General features: G+C 34.7%; 1 protein-coding gene across 1 annotated transcript in view; it reads right to left on the bottom strand.

Annotated features, from left to right (window-relative positions):
* fs(1)M3 (female sterile (1) M3) overlaps positions 1-27589 on the bottom strand; it is a 111997-nt gene that overhangs the window by 44667 nt on the left and 39741 nt on the right. The window contains exons 9-20 of the mRNA XM_083117343.1: positions 23722-24264; positions 22224-22438; positions 21240-21423; positions 19733-19957; positions 18629-18774; positions 17063-17164; positions 14262-14519; positions 12945-13047; positions 11953-12117; positions 9887-10068; positions 4989-5175; positions 2260-2414 (exon numbers count right to left, since the gene is read on the bottom strand). Coding sequence (XP_082973469.1) covers positions 2260-2414; positions 4989-5175; positions 9887-10068; positions 11953-12117; positions 12945-13047; positions 14262-14519; positions 17063-17164; positions 18629-18774; positions 19733-19957; positions 21240-21423; positions 22224-22438; positions 23722-24264 — 2465 coding nt within the window. The remainder of the gene's footprint in view (positions 1-2259; positions 2415-4988; positions 5176-9886; positions 10069-11952; positions 12118-12944; positions 13048-14261; positions 14520-17062; positions 17165-18628; positions 18775-19732; positions 19958-21239; positions 21424-22223; positions 22439-23721; positions 24265-27589) is intronic.

A 27589-nucleotide genomic window follows, 5' to 3' on the forward strand; every position in this document is an offset into this window, starting at 1 on the left:
GCAGTTTTTCCATTTTTAAGCCCAAGTGAATATATTTGGTATCAGTAAGTTGAAACACAGCTAAGATAATTTAACAATTATGGTTTACTAAGATTTTTCCTGGTTTGGACATTTCAAGACATGCTGGGTTATCTTCCAAATAATACCTTCCTCTGTAGAAATAATGGCAAATTAATAATTTGAATCACTGCTGCTACTCAGCATGAACTAAGTTTCATCAATAATCCAGATGTTAACTAAACAAGAGAATATAAAGTAAAATTACACATGGTTAAGTGACTAGCATATTTTTACACAACCTTCTAAATGTGCCCAATTTGACAAAGGTCTATTTGATTTATTTTTATTAATTATTATATTATCAAAGTTAAATAATCTCCCCCTCCCATATTCCCATTTCCTGATGAAACAAACATACAAGAATAATGATTACATGCAGCTGATGAACTGTCAACTATTTTAACACCAACATTTTGGGGTTAGAGACCCTGCATGGGTATGGAAGCATCCGTTCATCAACTACATGCAATCATTATTTATCCCCAACTATCCTGATTAGTCAAAAGTGTCAAAAGTTACAAAATAAGGGAAAATACAAAAGTAAATCTAATCCCTAGGAACTCTTTATAGTATAATTTTCTGGACGTTTGTAACTAACTATACTTCCTCCCTAGGCTTTTAATACCAGTGGCTGCATGGGGGAAGCATATCAAAATAATGCACAAATGTTACTATTAGAGTGGTTTTTATTCTTGTGACGACATTTTATTTTGGTTCCCCAGAAGTTTCTCAAGCTTACACTACCAAGGTTTACACACAAGTTTTGGGTAACTAGGATGAAATCTTACCTTAAAAAAGAAAAAAACCCACCTTAATAGCAACAGTTATTGTATCATTTTGTAATATTCAACATAGTTATCAGAACTTTTAAGAAGATACAAGAGAAAAATTTCTTTCCACTACTGTACTCAAACATTGAGCATGTCTCTTACAATTAATCCCATACCACCTGGAAACTTTGCCTTATTATTTTGTAATTCCATTACATTTTATTCTGTACTCCTAAGGTTTAAGTTAGACAAGTATTTTTAATCTTATTTTTCCCAATATGATAGTTAGATATGAGGTCTGACAATTAAGTTTGCAAACTTATCCTAGAAAATGTGCTACATACCTTGTTGCTGAATAGCACTGTAGTCGTCACCTTCAAAGCACTTGCCTTGGGAAGCTATACAACGATGCCAGCTCCTACTCCACCCTTCGAAGCAATTTTGGAACTCTGTTTCTGGAATGGTCTTCAGAGCTAGTCGTATTAGCCTTAATAATGTCCTCGATGCCATCAAAATGTCTTCCTTTCAAAACTTGTTTGATCTTCAGGTAAGGGGGCAAGGTCAGGTGAGTATGGCAGGTGGTCTACAAAAGTTATTTGTTTCCTGGTCAAAAACTCCCATACAAACAGTGCAGTGTGTGCAGGTGCATTGTCGTGATGCACAAACCACGAGTTGTTGGCAAAAAGTTCTGATCGTTTGCATCTCACTTTTTCACGCAAGCTTCAGTTAAAATTTTCTGCACAGTTTCCCTATCAATGTTCACTTGGTGTGCTATGGATCTCATGGTCAGTCGCTGATTTGCACACACAATTTGATGAATTTTGGCAGGCAATGGTTTCATCTGTTCGGCTCATTTCTGGCCACCCTACATTTTCTTCATCAGTCACTTGTTCCTTCCCCTCAGAAATCCATTTGTACACTGCTGTTTTCTTCATGGCATTCTTGCCGTACACCTGCACTAATATTTCCTGTATTTCACTCCCACTCTTGCCCAGTTTCGCCAGAAATTTGATGTTTGTTCATTGCTCTAATTCCAGCTCAGCCATTTTCACGACATCACACACACATAAGCACAAACAACAATGCACACCACTCGGCACAAATCCGTTATGCATCAACATGAACAGTGCTGTGAGACACTGAAATACCAGTGCTGCCTCATTACTAAATGATTGCGAGTTTGTAAACTTAATTGTCAAACCTCGTATATTGAATGTCAAAATCTATAAGCACAAATTCGAACTAATGTTTACTTAAATTTTTCATTCCAGGCCTACAGAACCACGATTCCATGTACCTCAGGAAATGTGTGCTGTTGAACCATTTATAATGTAGGGAACTTGACAGTAAGTATAGTATAATTATTAAATTGTATAAAAAAATATTCTCAGCAAAGTGATAAGAACTTACTTGCACAAAAATACTTTACCTTGATCATGTCACATCCATTCAAAGTCTTTGGAACAATGTTTTCAATGTGTACAGTTCCAAATTTCATTGGACCATTTATCTTGATATCTTCTGAATTAATGAAGGCTATGTTACTAACATTCACACCATCAACAACAGATGCATTCAAATTGCCTGCAATTGTTAAAAAGTATTTTATTTTAAAATGTTGTAAAATCTGTTTTGATCATAGTAATTTACTCTACCACAGTAGATATAAGGAAGATTTCAAATTGAAGTGTCAGGAAACAAGTGGCAGGTGATACACAACACCAAAGTTGCAAGTGCCAATTCACTTTTCCTTCAGTTTGGAAAAGAAAGTATGTGAAACAAGTAGACTGAGGTGACAGAGACACTATAGATTAAAATGACCTGATCAGCGATCTCTTAAGTGATGGATGTGATGTCCACATGCAATGCAGTTCAAAATATTTCAGGGAAGATACTGCAGTTGTGATGTGCCCACACAGTGCAATTTCCATCATTTTTAGCTTGAGGAATCAATCATTGAGAAACTGTTCTTCTGGTCAATGTTTCAATTTGTCTTGTAAAACTACCAATGAAACCTCTTCAGTGCATGAAGATTTGACACAGGAGACAGACAATTCCACATAGCTAAAATGGAGAGTGAAAAATTAGGTGAAGTCAGGGCTGACTCTGTAGCTCAGTTGGTCGAGAAATGGCACAGTATACTAGAGACCCAGGTTCGAGTCATGGTCAAGCCTGAAATCTTCATTACACACATGCTAAAGATCATCCAGACTGATATATGCCAATTTTGTGTTAGTAGTTAGTTTGTGACTTGCATGCTGAACCTGAAGACTAGAGAAATTGTTTACAAATTGGCATTGAAGCATACAATCATTTATTGGACTGTCATTTTATCAGTCAAGAAAACAAATCCAGTTTGTATGTTTTCTTGTGAATATCATTGTCCACAGCTCAGGAATGGAGCAACATATTCACTTTGGCTCAGTGCTTGAAGTGAGGGGTGATGCGGGGAAATGGTATCCCCCCACTAGCAAGATTTTCACAAAGCATTGCCCACTTGCCCAATTTTCATAATGTTAAACCATAGAAGTATCCCTCTCCCCCTTCCCAAGCTAAAACCAAGGCTCGACCAATCATCCCTCCAGCTAATATTTTCCACTTCAGGTGATGCTTTTCTAACTCTTTTTGAGCAAGGATTTCAAGACTAGTCATTGCAGTGTCTCAGTCATCTCAAATTGTAAATACCTGTCTCATTCTAGTCCTGAGTCTTGAAATATATAGCATAATTGTCATATACAGACATGTCACAATCTAAATTTTCACAGCATATGAGGAAAACGCTAAGCACAGAATAAATTTACGCTTTACTGGAGCCTTAAGGCAGTAAGACAAACAACTTTTCTCCATTTTTTTCATAGACATTTTTCCATGCAAGGAACTTTCAAAAGCAAAATATTGTCTTAAATGTATGCAATATCGCAACACAGACTCTCAATTGCCAATACTAGATTGACCTTGGAACAACTATATACAAAATACCATAAGACTTATCTACAAATAATTAGATAGATATCCACTTGTTATATCTGAAGTAGTCTCATAGTATTTTTTATTCCAATACCACATCAAAGTCTGAAAAAAAGACAGTCTCAATCACTAAATTTCATTCTCATCTCAATTTTCAGAAGGTGTAAAAAAAATAATAGACCGGAAATTGCAAAATGTGTCTTTGTTAAGTATTTCAAGAATTACAGATATTGCCAGTTCCATGCATATACCTATATGAAATCCTAACAGGCATGAAAATTTGTCAAAATACATACACAGCAAATAAGGACTACCACAACTACAACACCAGGGGAAAGAATGACTTACATATGGAATTACACAATACAATACCACATTCTACCAAAAAGGGGTAACACATAATGGTATACGCTTATTTAACATGGTACCAAATGCATTCAAAAACAAAGTCATTGCCAGTATACAAGTTACATCTAAAAAGATTCCTAAAGGAACATTGTTTTTACACAGTGCAAGAGTACATTGACACCGTAAGTGACAGGAATAACAACAATAATGTAACAAAGTAGAACTGCCCTATCACTATTTTTTTATTTTTCCTTTGCTGTTCAATTTTATTTATCTAGATGTAAGTATAGGTGACTATTTTATGCTCAATTTATGTTTGTGTGTGTATATATATGTGTGTGTGTGTGTGTACATGATGTCATAGCAAATGAAGCGAACATTGAATATAGAAAACATATTTTTAGCCAATTTGTCAAGAAAATAACATTGATAATGCATTTATTCTCTTTATACGATATCTTGTATCTCATACTATCTATTGTATTTTATATATATTATGCCTATAATTTTATAGATGTATTCTAAATGTACATGTACAATGTGACAATTCCAAACTTTTGTAAAGTTGAATGGATGCTAATAAATCAATCAATCAATCAATCAATACCAGCAAGGATCTGTCAACATTATACAATAACAAATTGATCAAGAAATAGAAAACCATTTTCCAACTCAGTAAAACATATTTTGGCATTAGTAACTTAGTAACAGGTGTAGAAAAAATTGAGGGAAGCATTGTCCATATGCTATTCAGTTTTACTAACACTGGATCTATACACAGTACAGAATTCCTTCTCGCATATACTGTTACAAAAATCGTGAAAGTTGATCTTAGCTATTTACCTGATTTCACTTGATCAATAGTGTAAAATCCAGTTATATATTGATCCCTGCTTCTTGACAAAACTGTTTCTGCTAACTTTGACATATCTATCCCATCAATGAAAGGAGTACTGATATAGCCTTCAATGTTTGTTCGTTCGAAAGTTTTATGACCACTGATAACAGCTCCATGTTGCTTATTCACAACCTAGAACATTGAAATAAAGGATTACGAACCAAGCTAAATTATTATAAGATTTAATCCTATATTAATATAATGAAACAGTTCTCATCATATGTTTGCAAGATGAAAATATTCTGAAATGAGAATTCATATTTAAATTTACATATTTTGTATTTGGTTTTTTAAGTATCTTCTACCACTAGGTCAATTGCAATGATGAAGATAAAGGAACAAAATACGAGAATAATAATCTAGGTCTTACTCAAGATTCAAACCTAGGTTATCCATGTTCTATTAAATTACACAAACTTAGCTTCAGAAATTAGTAGCATCTATTGCAAGGTTTCTACCTTCAAGAGGAAGAAAGGTGATGCAAAATAAACAAAACAGAAAGATAGACAAATTACTAACTTGGAATGCATGTGACAAGTCTCATCAATAATGAGACTTCAAATGTGCATTATTTTTATTACTATTATCATTATACTGCATTTAAATCATTTATGTATATTTTTGAATTACCAAAATCTCATCACAAAAACATTCAACAATCTGTTAGACACTTCTCATTATGATTAAACTCTTAACATTTTTACTGAAAGTAAACTACTTAAACAAGTGTGAACAAGCAGAAGTAAGAAGGAACTTGCTCCTCTCTACTGATAAGACATTTTGAATAATTTAAGAGATTTTTAAGAAAATAATATTCCAAGAACAAGCTAAATATGTAGCAAAATTATGCGAGTTCACATTTGACCTTCAAAATGCAAAAAATACAGCTAACAAAGCAAGGTCATGGAAAAAGCTGAGTTTTGTACTCAAGGCAGTGGCGTGGCATGGGATTTTTAAAAGTGTTACCGGTTATCAGTAGGACATTTAAGGGAGACTTGGGCGCCTCCCCACATGCCCTACCCCCCAATGTCTTCTGGTATGTCTGCAATTCAATACTAGATTTTGGTAAAGTTATTAATCAGGGAAAAAAATGTTGATGTAAGGACTGAAGTGAAATCGCAAACATTGGTTGTTTACACAATAATACGTAATTTGATACTTGCAGAAACATTGAAGGCTACTTATAGAGCAGATCAATCCGACGACTCTTCTTTGAAAATAGTTATATGATGCTGGGGTCTTGGGTTCGAATCCTGGCTTGGGCATGCTGTTTGTGATGTCTATTCATCAATTTCATCATATCATCACTCATCCCCATCTTCGAAAATTAGCCAAAAGTGGCACAAGCGAAGCAAAATCAATCAAATCAAAAAAGTTCTATGATGCTGTCTTAAAGTGAAGTTTTTAATTTGAATTTGAATTTTTGGGGGCATCATGGTCATGGTCCATTTTATCCATACCTGAATTCCACACTTTTTTTCACCCGAAAATAGAGTACATGGCCAACAAAAGAGTTTCGACAACTGTGCACATCCACATAACCACGGATAGTCGTTATACCACGAAACATTGAAATGTCTGTCATATCCAGTAGACAACTTGGTTTTTAAATCGTTTAAAATAGGCTTTGGCCTCCCTTTCGCCACAATTTCGCTTTTTTATGCAAAAGAACGAACCGAAAGATTGCTTCAAAATATCTTGTATCACACGATTACTGTGATCACCCTGTTCAGATAGGATGAACCCGCCACCTCGGAACTCTGAGCAAGCTCCATTAATTAATTGATAATGCCTGAAAACAACAAAGACGAAAGACACCAGTCACAAAACTCTCACTGCACAGTCCCTCCCACAAACCGTTGTTTACTTTTGTAACACGTGAAGCACCCTCCTTGCCCCCTCCCCTCTCAGCATCGGCGCTTCCCCAATATTTCCTTCGGAACCTGCAAGAAGTCCAGTTCTACTACTGTTGCCATCTTAGTTCTTTTGAAACCAGATTTGCCCAAATCTTGAAACTTTTCATTTCAAATAAGACGTATGTAAAGTAGATGTAGTCTTCATCTGTTTCCTAACTACTCCCACTCCCATGTTTCGCTAAATCCACAGAAATATAATTTCTGACACCACTATTATTTCGTATATTTTACGTCCTTTGCTACCTTTAAGGCTTTTGCTTTATATGATAATCGTGACGATGAGAATGCATGGTGAATTATTGAAATAAAATTATTATTTTGTGTATGTAATTATTAATTTTTATAATTATGTAAGTAAAATAATAACAACGAACATTGAAATAACCATTTCTTGCTGAGGATTCGAACCTGCGACACCTGACACTTCAGAGCATTTCTAAGATAACAATCAAGAAATTATGCTTGTAAGTAATGTTTTCACCCAAAAACAGTTCTACCACCTCAAAAACATTGCTTCAATCCGAAATTATCACATTCCTGCGACAACGTATGTCAATCTCAATTGGCCCTTTCAACAATTATCACAAATTCCTGTAACCGAAATAATAATATATCGTATGTGTGAAATATAGAATTTTAGGTTGACATTTTTAGAAGGACAGCGGACCCCTTGACCATACCCATCCCTCTCCTTCTCGCCCATGATGTCGAAGAAGGACAAAGAGGACTTTCGAAATTGCTGATATTTAGAGTAAATACAAAATATCACTTGGTAGTTTGCTTTTCCCCCAGTGTGATTTGATTTTTTTAAAATTTTGATTTGGCGATTTAAGTCCACTTCATGCACAGTAATGCTATCGGGACAGTTCAAAGTTGGATCTGAACCACTTGTGCCTCCACCGGGCATCAAACCCGGGATCCCTTGATTATAAGGCTGCGACGCTATCACTGCACCATCGTTCCCCAGTGTGACTGGATACCTTCAGAGTAAGATAGACCCGATTAGGCGACTTGGCTCTTTTCTGTCAATTGAATATGGCAACACTGATCTGTATCCAGTAAGGATCACCGGCAACTGCACCTGCTAAACAAGCATGGCAATAAGCCGCCGCCTCCTCCTCCCGCCGTAACAGTCTTTGCCGCTACGTGAAGTCTTCCTTGCGGTGGCTCAGGGCCCTTACCTCATGTTGCCTGAGGAGGGTACCGGATCAGTCCTCTTCGCTTTTGCCGGTGTCAGATAAAATGTCAGTCTGCAATGTTTACTTTACGAGAATATTACCAGTTTATGTACGTAATAATATTTTAAGACGGGTTCTTCAATTCTTTATATTTTGGTGTTACCTGTGGTAACAGTGGCTACATGCACGCCACGCCTCTGACTCAAGGTATTCTTTTATAATTAATATTTCTTTAATTATGAACACACCTCGAATTGCAGACTTCAGAAGAACTGAATATTTCAGTATTAGTATGCACTATAGAATTTTGTAAAAGGGGAGGAAGTAAAGAAATGCTCATAAAATTTAATTTATTACATGTGAAGATTCTAAACACTCACTTCAACTTTCCATATTAAGTTTTCAAACCAGCTGCTCAGCACAACTTAGCAAGAGGTTTACTTCTGCAACCTTCTATTTTAGCATGCAATGTTAATTGGACATTATCTATTGTCTATACTATACTTATTCTAACACTACATTTCCAGAGAACCTCCCTAGTCTTCAGCTGAAATTTATTTTGTCGGTGGTGGTAATCGAAACTACGACAGACCTGTGATTTTACTACAAATCCGGTGCTATAACCAGTTAGTATAAGTATAGTTTAAAAATAACTAGATAATGGATAATGTCCCATTAACATTGTATGCTAATATAGAACCATGTGTCACTAACATTCAGAGAATAACCTAACTTTTCCGGTAGATGTAATATATTGGAGACACTTTTGTGTTTTGTTTTTTACTCATATCCAAAACCTTATCCTCTTTCCTTTAAACCTAATGCACCCACCCCCACACACCTCCCCTTTCACAACAATTAAAGCCAACTTAAGAACAGTATACATTAAATGGGAAAATTAAAATCTTCATGTATCAGCTCTTTCCTTGTATATGTTTTAGAACTGAGCCGATACTAATGCTACCGGTATTGGAAAGCCATCTGTTGGATGTTATTTACCAATACCAGCTGATACTTTTCCAGCATATTGATTACTCGCAGGGGCCACAAAAACGCCACATGACAATTTTGCAGTATACTATCGTGGAGTCCTGCACAATGGCCATGCAGTCTAAGGTGCAAGCTTTGGGCTTCAGATATGGGATGCATGCAGTTTTGAGTTTCCTTGGAAAAACAGAACAACTTCTCCTGAGATTTAGGCCTGTGTATGGGACCTGTGTCCACCCACCATCATAAGGAAATTGGGGAGCTATGAATGAGTAGTGTAACCTGGTCATGGAAACCTACAACAATGACTGGGGGTTCGTCATGCTGACCACACGTCACTCTGTAACTGGTTGGATGATGAGGCCAGCAGTCAGTAGGTAGTTATGCCATAGGTTATAACCATCAGGAAGTAAAGCAAAATTCAAAGTTTCCATTGATTTTGTACCAATTTTATGTGAAAAAAACAACAACTTGTGTTTGCAGGAATCTGTTCCGAGTGCTTATCTGCTCAGCCCTAATATATTTTTAAGATTTAGGTAATTGATTTGAATTCTATGCAGATGTAAGATGAAAGGAAAGTGGATTTTTCCTGTAGATGAGCTTCTGCTGTGTTGATGCAGAAATATCTTAATGCACACACACACAACTTCTGAATTATTTGTTATTCAATCAGATGCTAAAATAATTCATATTGACAACAAGCAAGAATATATACAAGATACATTTACACCAACCTACCTAATATGGAACAAAAACACTTACCTGAGGTAAATATGACTTTACTTCCACTCCATTAATATAATTTACATCAAGTTCTTCAAGAAATGTTACATTTCCTATCACAGTTAGTTGATTAAATGCTATGTCAGCTTCTGTATTCAAAATATCAGACATAAAACTGTCCAAGTTCTCACTGTTAACAAAAGTTGCATTGACTGCATCAGCTGAAACAAAAAAGGTCTGGATAAATTTCTATATGCCGAAGGTTCATAAAAAAAAAAAGTTTTATTTTTAAGTGTAATGTGATGAAGTAATGAATCATTTCTGACATACTCGGTAGTTCCTTTTTTTGTGGAAATATGGAAAACAACCCATTGGTATGCAAATTAATATTATAAGAAGGGATATGACCAAAAGGGGAGGGCTACGTCTTAGGTAGGCATTACTATATTTTACCACCTTTTTCATGTATCCAACTTTTGTTTTAAGGAAAGTTTGTCAGAAAAAGGAGGGCTCTATAACCTCAATCAGTTCCTCATTTAGCATGTCACAGGTATTCACCTTTCCATTATTCAAGTTCTGGACATAAGTCATGCATTGATAACCTTATTAAACTATCAACATGAAAATATGATTTGTCACTTTCCTATTCTTTCATTCATATAATATTAATAGGGGGGGATGAAGGGAATTCCCTACTCTGGATCAGTCTTTCTAGTTGCAAATTTTGACCCTTGAGGAGCATGCAATATATTATATACAGGGAACCTCTTAATTTGAACTCCAAGGGAACATGAAAAAAAAATATCCAAAATTTAAATCAATAAAAATATGCATTATTAAAGAAAATCAACAAATAAATTAATTTATTTATTGATTTGGTGTTTTAAGTCTACTTTGTGCACAATAAGGCTAATCGGGACTAGCCCTACAGTTTAAAGTGGGATCCAAAAACTATGTGCCTCCACCAGGTATCAAACCCAGGACCCGTTGATTACATGGCAACCACGCTACCACTGTGCCATCCGAGAGGCCCAATCAACAAATCAAAACTACTTACTGCACTATAAACACAAATAATGAAAATGTAGTGGACCTTGCCATAAAAACTGCCATATTTTGTACATGTCCTATAGTGCAAGCAAAAAACAATTCCTCTCACAATAGCAAATAAGCTACTTAAGTAATTAAGTATCAAACACTCATAAACACACTCATCAATGTCTGGAAATTCACCATCTCTTACATGCTTCCTGTTCCCTCTGCCTTTTAGACTCCAGCTCTCCATATTTTTTTCTTAATTTTAATGTAGGTTGATAATGTGTTCCGCAGTATGCCCAGTCATGTTCCTTCCCCATCCCTCTTTCCACTTCTACTTTTTTCTTTTAAGTTAAGCTACTAGATGCACCAGGGTTTAACATTGCAAACAATGTACCATGACTAATCAACTGATAATAGGGCCATAAGAAAACTTTCACAAATTACTGGCTAGTGGGGAAGGATGAATACCTGCTTACAAAAGGGGTGGGCAGTCCCAATTTATTAAGGAGATAGTGGAGGCTGCATACCATCAAACAAACCTTCTCTTCCCTAGGGCTCTCTTGATACCTACATTCAAATTATCCAAATAAAAGGTTCGAAAATTTGAATTATGTATGAATTTTTAACATTAGTTTCAATAGGAATTTCAAGGGGAATAGCTTTTGTTTGAATTACTGAATAATTTGAATTATCCAAGTTTGAATTTAAAAGTGTCCACTGTATATAATGTACATACTGTTCCCATGCTTCAAAAAATTTGAGTCTTCCCCTGCAAAATTTTCACAAATTTTTATTATATACATATATATATATTACACTAGAAAATATTTGAGTATGTAATTTAGTATCGAATGCTGAAATACTACATACCTTTAATGTCAGAAAAGTATGCTTTTACATTTAGTAATGTACTTTTTTATACTGTTCTGTGATGTGACAGTTGATCAAATAATGAAAAAAAATATGTTATGTATTTATTGTATCTGATATCCACTTTTATGACAAACAAAACTGCATGAATTTCCACAATTGCTTTTCTGAAATGAAAATATCTAAATTTTGCTTACCAGTTATATCACCTAAGTGAAGACTTGGCAATATAACTTGCTCATCCACCATTACTGCTGATGATACAGTTGTTGGTAAGTCTACACCATTGATATAGTTTGCACTAACACCATTTTCTGCCGAGACATCACCTTTTATAGTTAATTGTGAAAACTTCTTTGTACCTGTAATAAGATATTTTTAATATAAATGATGCCTTAAATACTAGATGTAGGCTATTGTCAATTTCTATTCTTTACAAAGAAATAGCAAAAAGCCAGAGTGTTTTCAGTCTCTTATCAATGTACATAGATGTGTTTTGTGATAGAAAACCAATGCAAGATAGAGAGTAGAAACAAATACAGTGGAACCTTTATGTTTTCCAGAGGACCAAACTGTAGAAACTTAAAATTCAGGAAAATGTAAAATCTAGGAAAATTTTACATTTTGCTGTGTTGGGACCACTAATATTGAATGTATAAAGCATTTTTCATGTAACTATTGAAAAAACAAAATCAAGGTTCTACTTATGTACTGTATCAAGAACTTTGTTTCCATTTGTCAGTGTAGTTACCACAAGGAAATTTCATGTATGCCTATTGTTATAACAATACTATTTTATAAGAAGCCATTTCCTCCTCAGTGTCCATGCAACATCCATTTGTGTATTAAGTATGGAGAAAGTCACATACAATTAACTTTACTCATAGCTGCATTTTTCTATAACTACACTTGATACAGAGTATCAGAAAACTATTTCAAGTATTCTATTTGATGAATAACAGAATATTTTTGATTTCTCAAGATAACTTATTTTTGTTTCAACCGGACTTAATGAAAACTGTTTTAAGTATTATTTTGTACTCTCATAACATCTCAATACATTTAATTAGAGCAAAATGGGGGACACTTGTCAGTCACAAGACCTAATTAATAAGATATTCCCATGATAAATGACATTATTTAAAGTAAATAAAAGGGGTAAAATTTTGAGTAAAGAACGTTTCATTACCTTTAATCTCTTGGTTTCCAGCTAGAAGAACCAAATCATTGGGTGACACACCATTAATAACTTTAGCTTTTAAATTGTTAATTAGCAATCCACCATTAAACACCTGGAAATAGGTTACAAAGCATCTTTAAGTAGTACTTTCATAGTGTTTACATACAATTTCCTGAGCAATCCTAAAAGATTAGTAAATTATAAAATGATGTTTTCACTTTATTACACAGTAAAACTTGCTTTCTAAGCTCATCATGCAATGAATTAGATTTTACCGTTACATAATCCGGTACAAGCAGTTTTAATTTAATAAATTTAAAAAGTAAATAATCATCTAGCATCACACCAATGCCAAAACCATGAATGTGATAAATATTAAAATGCTTTTATCTCAAAATTAAGATTTAAGATCCAGGTAAAAATAGGTTTTGTGTTTGGATAAATATTGTCATTAAATATGTACCTACTTATGGCTATTTATTAGGTCATATAAACTAGCATAGGAATCTATCAACAAAGTTAGCAAGCAACTGCAGTGGGTGAAAAGTCAATCATGGTTTTGGCATTGGTGTGACGACATAAGAAAAATAAAATATTGATAATGTATATTTAATAGCCCTGTACTAATAACAATCAATACCAATCAGGGACTCAGTATTTTCCGCATTATTTTATTCTTCCCCATTGCATTTTACTCAGTTATTTCTGAACTAATTTTGAAAATTGCCCATAAACACAATAACAGATTGGTATTCCTGCTACTTTCTGTATGTGATAAGATTCTGAGCTGAGATGCCAAAACTGTTTTCTTCTTTTTTACTTTCACATACATTAGTTGGTTGCTTGATCTAATTAATGTTGTTAATTTATATCATAGGCAGAGAACAACAAGGAAAAGAAAGAAGTAGGAGGAAGCAGCCCTGGACTTATTGATATTATCTGGACTAAGTGGAGAAAAAAATTTACTTCATGCCACATATTGTCAGCATCACAAATAATAGAAATGTCTAATGTCAAGTTACATACCATAATTGACAGTGAAAGCGGAGCATGTAATGCTTACTCCTTTATCAATCCCTGAATGAGTCAGGTGGGTTTGATACTTTGTATTGTTTTGACACTAGTTAAATCAGAAAGCTAACAGAGCATCATATGTTACTACTGTTACATATTACTATGGCATACTATTGAAGTAAAATTTTCTTAATTGCTCCATTGAGTATGAAGCTCCTTTATGATAGTCCTCAGATCATAATGAAGTACCAATATATCAGTTAAAATTCCTAATAACCGAGAGTGAATAAAGTTAATAAGAATTTCACAAACCTTCTTCCCAGTAACAACATATTCTCCCTTCTTGAATACAGATGAATCATGTAATTCTTCTATGTCAACTCCTCCCAAAGTGACATTGGGTTCCAAAGTAACAGAACTGGTTTCAATGTTTTCTAGCATAAGATCCATGGGAAACTCTCTCTCAGCCATGCTCACGAAGTCTTTAACTGGAATTCCATTTATTTCTGCTACTTGTAAATCTCCATTAAGTGTGACTGGCTTTATAATTTCTACATGTGAAGGAATTACCTGGAATTAAGTAGCAGTGAAATTATGCTGAGTAAGAAGGGTTGCCATAAGCCTGAAACTTTAGAGTTTCTTAATATGAAGTGTTTAAGTATGTTACGTATGTGAATGCAGAGATATTAAACCATTTTAATTTCAAGAGCATATTAATAAATAAAGTAAACATTCATGAAAATACACAAAGAGTTCCCTAACACAGGAGACTCAAGAAATTTCTGACTAGAATCACAATGAAATTTTCAGCAGATTATAATGGGATCAAAGTATAATGTGATGCAAGTGCAGCCATCTGCTCATGGTGCAAGAGTCAGCTGTGTTTGTGAAGTCTGACACCACATCACCCTAAAATTGAGTGTGTGCATGCATGCATGCATACACACACACACACACAACACTTTGCTATCTCATGTTGGACAGAAATTCAAACAAAAATGTAAGTTTGACCAGGACTAACCTGGTTCTCTGGTATACAAATGCCATTGATCTACCAACTGTGCTACCAGCTCTGCTTCTACTGTTTTTACTTACTGTAAAATAAAAGTGACATGTATGTTGTACCTCTTGTCAATATGTCCAATGACCCATGGAAAATTGGTTTTTGGTTCCACTGCATTTTGATTGCATAATTTCTCACTGGTACATATATCCTGCCATGCGCGTCGCCAGAAATTTTTGCAGGGGGGTTGGGCAAATGATAAAAGTTGAATAGTAGAAAACTAATAAGTATTATTACCACAGTTATAAATGTTATTATACAATAATAAATATTATATATTCCTACTAACAAAAATAAATTTTATTCGAAATAATAATAATAATAATAATTATTATTATTATATAAATGGGGAGACTATCCACCAAACTAGTGAATATCAGCACAACTATTTTCCATTATTTCTTTTGCATTTTATGCAGTTACTATCTGAAATGCATTTTGATATTAACTTTTGCACGTCGTGTTCAAGGAAAGGCTTTAAATGTTAGGGGGAATTTTCTTTCATAAAGTTTATTGTGTGTGTGACCTCTCACCTACAACTGTAAATCTTAAGAGTTTTGAAAACTGTAAAACCATTTGTTCTTTGAATGAAATGGTAGAATATAACCTTGTTCGTGTATTTGTCACTCAATGTTTTCCCTCCAATGCATTTTTACTTTGATTATTCTCTTCGAATACTAACTAAATGAACTTTATTTCTCTTCTTAACAATAATAAGAGTAACAAACTTTCAACTTTCCTGTATCTTTAAATGAACAGTGTTAATTTCCAGGAGGGTCCACAGACCGGTTCGACCCCCCCCCCCTTCCCGATGCCCATGTACCCTGCCCTGATATCTCTGGAGCAAGACCACCATGCATAGCATCAGAGAAGGGGAGGAAATAGAGTGGGCAGAGCGAAGCAGTACACAGCGAAGGCTGATAACTGCCTCCATGTAATGACGTTCCCTCTCCCATGTTCATTGGTGGAGCTGTCTCGCATCACTACTTGTGCAGAGACATGTTTTAGTTTGCCTGCTCCCGAGATAATTGGGACAGGGTGTAGTCTATCACTGCATGTCTTATTTGTTTTGGCCCTTCCAAGAGTTGCATGAAGTTACAGGTGTTCATTGCCACACTTTGCAACTTTGATCATATTATCTTATTCTGATATTTCCAAGCTTTTCTTAAAAGTATTTTAAGTTTACAATGGAAAATATTCCTACCAGTATTTGCCACAAGAATTCTAAATTTGTGTCTGTCTAATGTACAATTGATTGATTGATTTGCTTTACTTTGCTTCTTGTGCAACTTTTGGCTAATTTGCGAAGATGGGGATGAGTGGTGATATGATTCCATTGATGAATGAACACTTGCAAACATCCATGCCCAGGCCAGGATTCGAACCCAGGACCCCTTGCATCGTAGCACGATGTGCTGACCACTCTACCATGGAGGCCAGCAGACTAATGTACGAGTGAAACAACTTTTTGTTCCTTGTTTTAAACACTCGCATGTATAAACTATATGTTTGGGATAGATTAGTGTATGTATTATTATTTGTGTTATCAATGTGTGAAAATTTGTATATTTTAAGTATTCATTATACTTGTCGCCACTAGGTGGCAGGACAGTGCAGACTCTGCTTCGGAGACTGTGCAGGGCGTGGTACATATCGGGAAACCCCCGCACTGAAAGAGAGAACAACGAGGGACATTGCTACACGGTGGTAGACTCCATTCCAATGTAGTCCAGTGTCGGTGTACATTAAATAGTGTATATAATCAGTCCAGTGTTTAAATAAAATGCAACACTATGTTTAAAGAAAATATATACAGAATATCAAATTATACTAAAATATACAAGATGAATATTAATGTTCAATAATACAGATTATGTACAGTCAGGGACACTGCCAGCTTGTAATGAATACATTGACTTTCAATGGAATCGTTACAAGCCGGCAGTGTCCGTGACTGTACATGTTCATGAATAGGCAGATGACAATGAAAGCAAATATTTTAATGCATCGGTCAAAGTATTGGTTCAAGTATTTTATGAACAATTTTTACCTGATCTGTGTCAAGACTCCAATACTGTCCAATAAGATCATCAAGACTGAATTCGTTTCCTCCAACATAAACAGATGAATTGTTAAAATAAATATCAGAGACCTGTAATAATAAAAAAACACCAGAATTAATTTTATGCAATTTCACTGTTAATTCATGTGTCAAACACAAGCTGTTGCGGAAAAGTGCAAACGGGTAGTGAGTGCAAATGATGACTTGAAACAATTGAAAACAATTTGTGATATTCTTAAAGGTGAAAATACTGTTACCAAAATTAGTTCAGCTACATTAGCTTGTTTTATGTATGCTCCAATAACTTCTGTCGAAGTAGAAAGATCATTTTCTATTATGAAAAACATTCTCTCTGACAAGACTACTATCAATGAATGTTGAGAACTTAAAAAAAACACCTTGTAGTTATGTGCAATCAAGACTGAGAAAATTGAAATGCTCTTCCCAACGTAGATTTTAATATTTTGCCACAAATTATAGATAAAAGTAAGCGAGTTCCAAATGTGCCTTTTTCCGGTTTATTTTGCCTTTTTTTTCATTTTTAGTGCCTATTTTCCACATTATAAATGCCTTTTTGCCTGCCTATTTTAACGAAAATAAATGCCTGAACTTCCGGGCTCTATTTATAAGCAATGTTAAAGTCAATAAATTTGCTTTTCATTGTAGATCAATGATGTAGAAATTGTTCAATAACCTTTTGATATTAGTAAAATACATATGTTCTTATTTTGATGGGTGCTTAACTCTGTTTGGGAAGTAAGTGTTATAACTAGGGAGTGGAAGTTGATGACCTAAAAAATATAGGAATATGACCTTTAGAATATCCTAAAAAATGGGAAAAAATGACGTAAAAATGCAAAAAATGACCATTTGTTAGTTTCAGGTTAAAAATTGAAATGAAGAGGAAATTAAACAAAATGCAATCTTGCTTTCAAAGAAAAAGGCACCAAATGATACCACATGCACATTCAATTAAAATATGCAATGAGGATTTCCAATGAAAACAACCGAATAATTTTAAAATAATTTAATTAAAAAGTCTTATACACTTAATGAATTGGTGTAAAATGCATTAATTTCCTAGTTTGCCCCAGACGGACACCTGTTGGTTTTCCCCGACACATCAAAGACTGTCACCAGTTCACCATTTCTTTTGCTCGTAAATTGCAATCCTGCGAGATATACCAGGTACTATAGAGGCTTATGTTCACCTTGGTGAAAAGACTCACAATACATCGAATATTGTGTAAAATGACTGGAAAATACCGAAAATTTGGGAAAATTACAATCCTGAAAATTGGCAAAAAATTTAAAAAAAACACTTTAAAATTACCTTTTTTGGGTTCTAGACTAAGTGTAGTATTGTGTATATTTAATGGGCATTGTGTCAGAAAAAAAGATGACATTTCATCAACTTCCACTCCCTAGTTATAACAAGAAATTTCTGACTCTACAATAGAAAACACAACATGTAACTATTCTTCCTGACAAATCTCCACAAATGTAATCAACTTCTAAAATATAAATCATCTCTTATAAAATGTGTATTCTTACTTTCAGTGAACCTTGAATCTCCACGTTTCCTTTGTAAATCTGCACTCTTTTTTCAAGATCTTTATTGTAGTCAATGTAGTTGACTTGGGCATTATCTCCTGTTGTTAGATTGCCAGTTACTTTTGTCTTGTGTGCTGTTACAGGACCTGCAAATAAATCAGTCAAATTTAAACTTTGGTATGGATATTTTAATACAATGTATTGGTATCTTATCCTGATTAATGCCAAAAACAATTGAAAATTTTGGAACACTACAGTTAAGAACATTAAGTGGTTAATCAATTTGAGAACTTAAGATCTGCTCTTTAATTCTCTACAGGCTATACAACAGATAAGAACTTAGTACATATCTGTAATGCTACTTTCAGTATTTTGTCTATTGTGGCTGTTTTTCAGCAATAGAATTTGGGAAGGAGTGAAGAGACATATCCACTACAAAAATGTTTCTTTAAAAATAATTACTGTTGATGAAAGTACTGCTAATGTGACAATTACCACTTGATCTTACTGCATCAGTAAGTAAATTTTAGATCAATATTTTCCCAAGACTGTAGTCACGTCCACTTTAGTCACTAAAATTATAAACTGGAAATGCCTTCAAATAATTAGATATATCAAAAATGAAAGGATATACAGGGTGATTCAAAAGTCATGTCCCATAGGTCAACTTTGATATTTGTGCACACACAGAATAATGGAAAGAGGGTAAATTTGTTGGAAATATGCACCATTGTGGCTCAGTGGTAGCTAATATGACATGTTGCCATGTGTTTCATCCAGAATACCATAAGTCACTGCAATACTGTACTGTATAAATTAAGATTTGATCACAATTACAGGTAAAGTGAAAAAACAAACATTTGAAATACAGAGAAGATCACTTCTTATACTGGAAATAATATAGGAAATTAATCTTCCCCACTTTAAACCACAAGATTGAACAACAATTTAACTTGATAATCCTATTTGTGCAAGCTGATCAAAGATTTCAAGCAAGCATAAACAAAATTGATATCTACGTATCTCCAGATCTATTTTGAACATGTCCTACTCATAGCATTGCAAGCAAAATCAATTCCAAAACACACAAGCCATCATAGTTACCTTTTATGAAATTGAATCCTAATGTTCTTGCCACATCGACATTGAAATCCACATTGTTAATGTAATCTGAATGAATATTTGGAGCACTGATACTGTGGATATTAATTGAGGAAGATATATTTTGATCTGTGTTTGTCGTCATCAAATCATTCACAGGAATATCATTTAAGGTTTTGTGAATGTTCAGATTGGTAGCAGTCACCGGAGAAGTAAAACTAAGTGAACCTGGAAGCAAAGAAATTGTTATAAACATTTACTGGAGAGCATAATGTGTTTTCTTTTTTTAAAATATTCAGAGAAAAGCTTAAAAATGGCATGTATTGCTGAATATTACTTCAAAATTTTCATGTAGCAATAACTCCATTTCTCTTTCAAAATTGGGAAATAATTTGAAGACCTATGTTAAATAAATTCATGCATATAGACATGGTAGCTGATTAAAATTAAGTAGATTATTTTTATTCTACATATGACCTTCCATTGGTTGCTGCTGTGCTCAGTATTGTGAATTTGCTATTTATCTTAACAGTAAATTTTTACATGTATGCAAAGTGTAAATTGCATTTCTAAAACTGATGTAGGTGCATATTGAGATAAATCAGAAGCAGCATCGTGAAATCTTTTCATACCACAGTATTAACATTTGCATTAAAGCACCGTTTTCATTAGATACTGTGTATCATGTTATTTCAACAGGACAATACACCAAATTAAAGTGCAGTTTTTGGAGTTACTTTTTGAAAAGTAACGAAATTAGTTTACTTTCCTCAAAAAGTAACCATTACAGTTACTCTTTCTGAAATATAACTTACTATTTTACTTTTAAAGTTACTTTAGGTTATCTTAAACTTTGAATGTGTCTCATACTTGAAAAAATCAGGTGATGCAAAGCATTTGCTCACAACAAATCCATACATGAAGAATCAAGTTATTTATATTTTTTTTAGCAAATCATAATTTTGTTCATTACTGTTGTAATGTACAGAAGAACTACTCAAGAAGTTAACTTACTTATTATTATATGTAACTTTACTTTCAAACATGAACAAAGTGCAAATATTAACTATGTGGAGGAGATACCAAGGATTTCCCACAGTGAGGAACTGGTAAAATTTTATCACTGCCAAGGATTGATTTATGATGAGTTTCCTACAGCCAGTTGTGCTTCTGAGGCTGGAATGCTCATTCCTTATCTTTAGATTTTTTACTTAGCCAGTGGTGATTTTTAACAGTGACTTCTTTGTGTGCTATTGACAATGATTCTGGTGGTTGTTTCTTTTGGACTTTCTCCATGAAGTGATATGAAATAAACTTGATGAAGATAATATGCGATCTTCAAAATGTTTTTCTACATCTCAACTCACTGATGTAAGTAAAATCAGACTTAATATTAATGACAATTTTTACTTTAACAAATATATTTTTCTTTCCTGTGTGCTTATGTATGATATATGATAAAAAATTTGCCATGAAATTTAAGTCTTTAAGAATCTAACACTCAACTTACCATTAATTACATGGTCCCGTCCTAACAGAAATAATGAAGATGACCAGTCATCCCACTTAATATCATTTAATGTTCCAACATTAAAATCTTTAATTGTAACAGCAGCTTCAACTTCTAAGCCTTCCACTTTGTAATTTCCTGAATCCATTCTCACCACAGTTTTCAACCATGATGAAAAGTCAACCTGAAGAGAAATTTATTTCAGAAATGCATATTTAGAGTTTGCTGGGTTTATTCTATGGTTTGTTTTAAAAAAATACTATATAAGCAGAAGAAATTGTTACTATTGCAGTGAAGGTACAAATACAAGTTAACTTTCAAATTAATGTTATGTTCTAGCTTAAATTTGAGATTAATCATAGTACATGAACATGTGATAAATTGGGAAAAGCTGTATTAAAGTCATAGGATAAATACAACACCAAAATGTAATGGTAATTTGATTAACATCACATGGAGAGAGTTTCATGTTCCTATTTTCTCTTGGCAGATGAATTTTAAATGCCCACTACCTTAGTTTTGGCAGGTTATGGTGTCTGGGATGGAGGTGGTATTGTGTTACCACATTCTTTATACTTGGCTGGTGGGCATTCCTCATCCCCAGTGCTGCCAACTTGGCAAGTGTTAGAAATCTGTGCTCATGCCAGGTTGAGTTAAACTATGCAATGACTGGATACCATTTCCATCCCAAACACCATGACTTATAAATTATATTGAAGGCAATAAATAGACCTTTGAAAATAATCCATTGGCAGAACAGACCAATGCAAAAACAAGAACACTTCACACCATGTATTGTAGCAATATGAATATACAGCTTTAAAAAAAAAAAAAAAACCTGCTAAGTGAAAGATACCAATTTTATGAAACAGAAAATGCAAATAGATAACAGTACATATGCAAATATTGGAGTATACAGTATAAAAGTATTCCAGTGAATTACTATTAGGTTCTTAACATCTTTTGAGCAGCATCTATTCCTACCTTGTTAATATTTTCCACTGTTAGGTTACCTATAACATCAAATGCTTCAACTTCCTTATACCCATTTATTGTAGTGGTAGATTTATTTGCAACCAGTCTCAGATCTATATTGTTTATCATTGGTTCTGCAGAAAAATCCATATTTTCTGCATTAAGTTCAGAGATATCATAAACTCCCGATACTGTTTGGGTCTCTGCCTCTGCTAGCAGTAGATCTGCAACAGCCAATGAAATTTCTTATTAGAAAACAAAAGAACTTGTAAGAAGTAAAAGGAACACTCATATGAGCACATAAACTCTGGTACTCAGACAGACAAAAAAATGATTTTAAAGAAATTTATCAAATCTTGGGTATTTCAAAAAGTACTATTTTTCTATGATTAGAATTATGAACACCTTAAGACATATGCAAGACTGTGCATCCCCACCCCTACCTCTCCTGAGGACAGTAGACTCATTTTTAAATATTCCTAAATCAATTTGATGTGTTTCTATAGTAAAAGTGGAGAAAAATGGGATACAGACTGGTTTCCATTTTTCCTTAATTTATTATTTTTTTACTCCTAAAAGCCAGTGGAATGTACAAAATTTTCATGAGACAATATGGCCAGTTTAACTTGTCAATTGTAATTGTGTCACTTTTTATATACATATCTTTTTTTACACATTCATGTCCAGCTCTGAGAGGGGGTATTTGAATTCAGAAAATGCCTGGGCTGGTCATTTAAACTTACCTTTAAGAAAATGTTGCCACTATCTTGAATTTTCGAGTTTTTCAAAATAGCGCCCTGGAGGCTGCAATTGACACTTTTCATCAACTTTATCAGCCCGGAGGACAGGAACCTGATCTCTTTCAGGTTTCCTGCTGGTGTGCTTTACCAATAACACCCCATTGGTCCTTCAAAGATCCCAACGTGTTAGGCCCCCTGGACCCCTTGGTAATTTGGCACCCTGGACATGTTCTCAGGCACAGCATCGGATGTCCCCCCCCCAAAGCCACGTGGTGTGGTGCACCCCTTTTTGTTTGCCAATCAACATGGGGAGAGAAAATGCCCGCCCCCCCCAAAAGAACTGAAAATTGGACACCACAGCTAAACAACCTTAGTCGTTTACAGGCAAATACAAGCGCATACTTTACAATGGTCGTTGATGGGTGGGAATGTGTTAACATTCAGGAAAGAGTACACACATAAAGCCTTAGCACCCCACCTCTACCTCTCCTGAAGATTCCCCTGTCCAAATATACCACTTTAGGGAACATAATTTGCATCCTTTCAAATCATTGTACTTAATGATATTGTAGAAGCAATGAGAAGGAATGAATAATTGGCAAAGCTTGCATATTTGATTCCAAGTTAAATACATTTCTGAAAGCTTAGCCATGGAAATGCGCAACAAGCATAAACTTTTCATATTGCATATAATGTGATATGAATACAAAAGGAGATTGTCGAGATATTTATTGTACCACCTTTAATAGATGATTCTGTCGACTTACCTTTCAGTAACTTTCCGTTCATATTTTCCGCAAACAATGTGTCCACTACTACTGATTTAAGAGAGACTGTACCAGTTATTTCTTGTTCTCCAGAATAGGTCAGCAAATTATCTGGATGGAAAGGTTTTCCATTCACATTTGCAGAAGTAAATTTATCCACAGAACCACTTTTGACTATCATATCACCTGACACAATGAGCTCTCCTTCCATTTGGTCAGTGAAAGATTTTGAAACAAGATTTTCAAGCCTCCGAGAAGCCAAGTTTGCTTCTTCCATAGCAATTCCAATTTTTTCCTGAAGTTGCAAATTAGTCAATTTTAATGATGATCCACAAGGCTGAACTCTCAAGTTACCAATATTGGCTTGCTTGAAAATGACAGAATTAGAAAGCAAGTTTCCATCGTATACAACATCTGCTGTTTTACGCAATACTTTGTCCCATTGCTCCTTGAAATACTCTAGATATTTTTCTTGATCTATTAGTTTCTTTTCTAGGGTCATCATACATTGTAAGAGTGGATCCATTTCCATAATAAGATCATCTGAAAGATACAAACATGATATTTCTGTCAAGTTTTGAAGACATACATGGAAAATTAGCATATTTGGATACCTATATTACAAAATATTATGCTATAATATCAGTGTTCGGAAAGTTACTCTTTTAAAAGTAACTAGCTACGTTACTTGCTTAAAAAAGTAACAGTTACAGTTACTCATTTTAAAAAGTAACTGTTACTTTTACAATTACTTTGTTGGAAATTTTCTTGCACATAATTTACACACAATCAATAATCAGATACATAATATAAGTCTTTATATATTTATATTATCAGTATTGTATTTTAGAAATTTGCAGTGGGGGAGGGGAATTCTACTAACTGTATGGAAATAGCATGACAATGATTTTATACCACCTAACATATCGTAACTCACTCATTCTCATTCTCTCTCTCTCTCTCTCTCTCTCTCTCTCTCTCTCTCTCTCTCTCTCTCTCTCTCTCTCTCTCTCTCTCTCTCTCCACACACACACACACACACACACGAGATTGATTTAGGTTATTTTATGTAGCTTTTCTGCCACTTTTGGCTAATCATGATGAGTGATGATATGATAAAATTGATGAAGGGTCACTCACAAAGAAGACTCATGGCCAGGCCAGATTCAAACCCGGGGTCCCTGGTGCAGTATTCTGGTTTCCAATGTTTCTGTATAACTTTGGTTCGTGAAGTTACAAATGTAACATACATAACAGGCAAAATTTCATTGGTCGGCCTGTCATTCCCACCTTTCTTTAGGAGGTGTGTTCAGACATGACACTCAAGCCTATAACAATGATTGTATTTTTTATAATTATAGTTACTACATACCTGCACTTATGTAAACAAAACAAGCATTGATGCAACATTAATATTTTTCTTCTGGGCTTTAGTAAATTATAAAATGTGTGTGCGCAATCATTGGTTCTTATTTGTTACTAATGATGGTAGTTTTTGTAGCTATATCTGCACACATGTAAACAATAAAGGAATCAATAACAAAATGGTTTCTTGAAATTTCATGATAATATAACTCTGAAACCCCACCCCTCTTCTCAGGCAAGTAAGTTTCTTGAATGGCACAAGTAAACAAGGGTTCAGTCACCTAACCCCCCTCCCCCTCCCCATCCTCCACAAAAGTATCTAACAATTACAAATTAAGTGCGATTTTTTCAGTTATATGTGCCCTGTTTGTGTCATGAGAAAAAAATTATTTGGTTCAATATTTCTTGTTAGTTCGTTCAATTTTTGTTACCCGTTGTGAGTCCAGAGAATGAAATAAACAAGTGCCATACCATTGCTACAATGAAAGCTACATATTTACTGTTTTATTAAATATGTTTAAATTTTCAAGAACAAATGTTATGAAATTATATTTTCACAGGAAAGGGGGGAGGGGGGTTGAAGCATGTATAGTGTGTGACAGATAAATACATTTCAAGTGCTTGTGCATTATCAATGAAGCCAAGATTGATTGATTGATTGAGTTGGTGTTGTAAGTCCACTTTATGCACAGTATGGCTAATCGGGACTGGACTTACAGTTTGAAATGGGATCCGAACGACTATGTGCCTCCACCAGGTATCAAACTTAGGAACACTTGCAATGAAGCCAAGAATTACATTCTAAACTTACCCTCCAGTCCTCCTGCAGAAGATTACATTAACAAGCATGGGTGATGGCTAGGTTCTTCCTCTTAGTTGGATTCCCACATGAGTGTGCAATTATCACACAGTTCTTAATAAATGATTTTGTAAGGGACTACTGCGCTCCCCCCAAAAAAAGTCCATGTATACCAGGCAGGTAGCCAGGGTGAGGGCTAAAGGGCTGAACCCCCCCCCCCTGAAATCCTACAAATATCTAATTTAAATAATGTATAGTGGTAATTTTACTTCCTCACCAGGATTAAACATCTTGTATAATAATGTGTAACATACTGAGAAACTCATTTTGAGGGTTTCTTCCCCCCACACACACTTTTTCACCTTCGGATGGCAGTTGCTCATGAGGGATGAGCCCCCCTGAAATAAAATTCTGGCTACGGGCCTGATGTAGGCTATCTTCCACATACTATTATTGTTCCACTCATTCATGCAAATAAACGTTCTGCGGTGGATGACCGAATCCAAGTCACCATGACAACACACTCACTGTGAAACTATTTTCTGGCAAATTCCATTGACAGAGAAAAGGGATGAGGGGAAGTTGTCCTTGACCATAACTTCAGGGGTGATACCTTGATGCTTGGCACTTGGGCAGTTCCAGGAATAGGGTATTCCTTGAGGCTATCGCCAAACACAGCTTCCAACTGTGACAGGAAAGTGTGGCAACAAATGAATGGCGAAGAGAAAGAAAAGTAGCTAACTTATCAGTAACTTACATCACAATAGCAATTTAGTGTTAAAGTAACTGTAAAAGTAACTGTTACAGTTGTTTGATTTTAAAAGTAACTAGTTACAGTTACATTTCTTCAAAAAGTACCTGTTACTTGTAACTAGTTACTTCCAAACACTGCATAATATGCTTGAAACATAGATAGATCTAGACTGCAATCATGATTTATTGTATACTACTTAGATAGACCCAAAATATATTATAGTTCAGTGTGGTATTTGTAAGGGGGGATGGGGGGAATCCCCCTCTCTGCTTGATAAATTTTATCCCTGGAGGGGAAATTATATTTGGGGGAAACAAGAAATTATTGGAAATTTAGTTACTTTTCCTCACTTCACCACTCAATTGCAACATTTTCTGTTGGACAACTGGAATCTCCATTTGACTAACACCGATGTGTCCTCGAGTGCTGCTCTATTCCTGGAACTGTCAAACAAGTGGCCAGGGTTGAAGACCACCTCCCCTCTTCCCTTTTCTTTGTCCACAGAATTTGCCAGGAAAATGCCACCGGAATGAATGTGGAAGTTGCAAATGAATTGTCACGTGACTCAAACTTGTTGCCACATAATGTCTGTATTTGTATGGGTGGAACACTAATATCATGGACGTCCGCAGGAATTTTTTTATAAGGGAGGTCAAAGGGGACATTTCTTCCCCATAATAGTGATGCCCCCTCAAAAAACCCTGCTTCAGTGTGAAATGATCATGTTCCTTTAATAATTAACATAAATTACTATGAGTGAAATGAAATTATGTGTGAAATATATACTTTTTAGGGGGACATTAATTTTCCAGGAGAGGGGGGGCATGCACCCACCTACCGGACGTCAATGACTAAGATAGCCTACATGAATTTTTTGACGTGAGTGCGATAGCCCTTTACAAAGTCATTTTTTAAAGTACTTTTTTTAGAACAATGAGCTAGATTTCTTT

Source organism: Lepisma saccharinum, chromosome 2, assembly GCF_977018435.1.
Source record: "Lepisma saccharinum chromosome 2, izLepSacc3.1, whole genome shotgun sequence".
NCBI lineage: Eukaryota > Metazoa > Arthropoda > Insecta > Zygentoma > Lepismatidae > Lepisma > Lepisma saccharinum.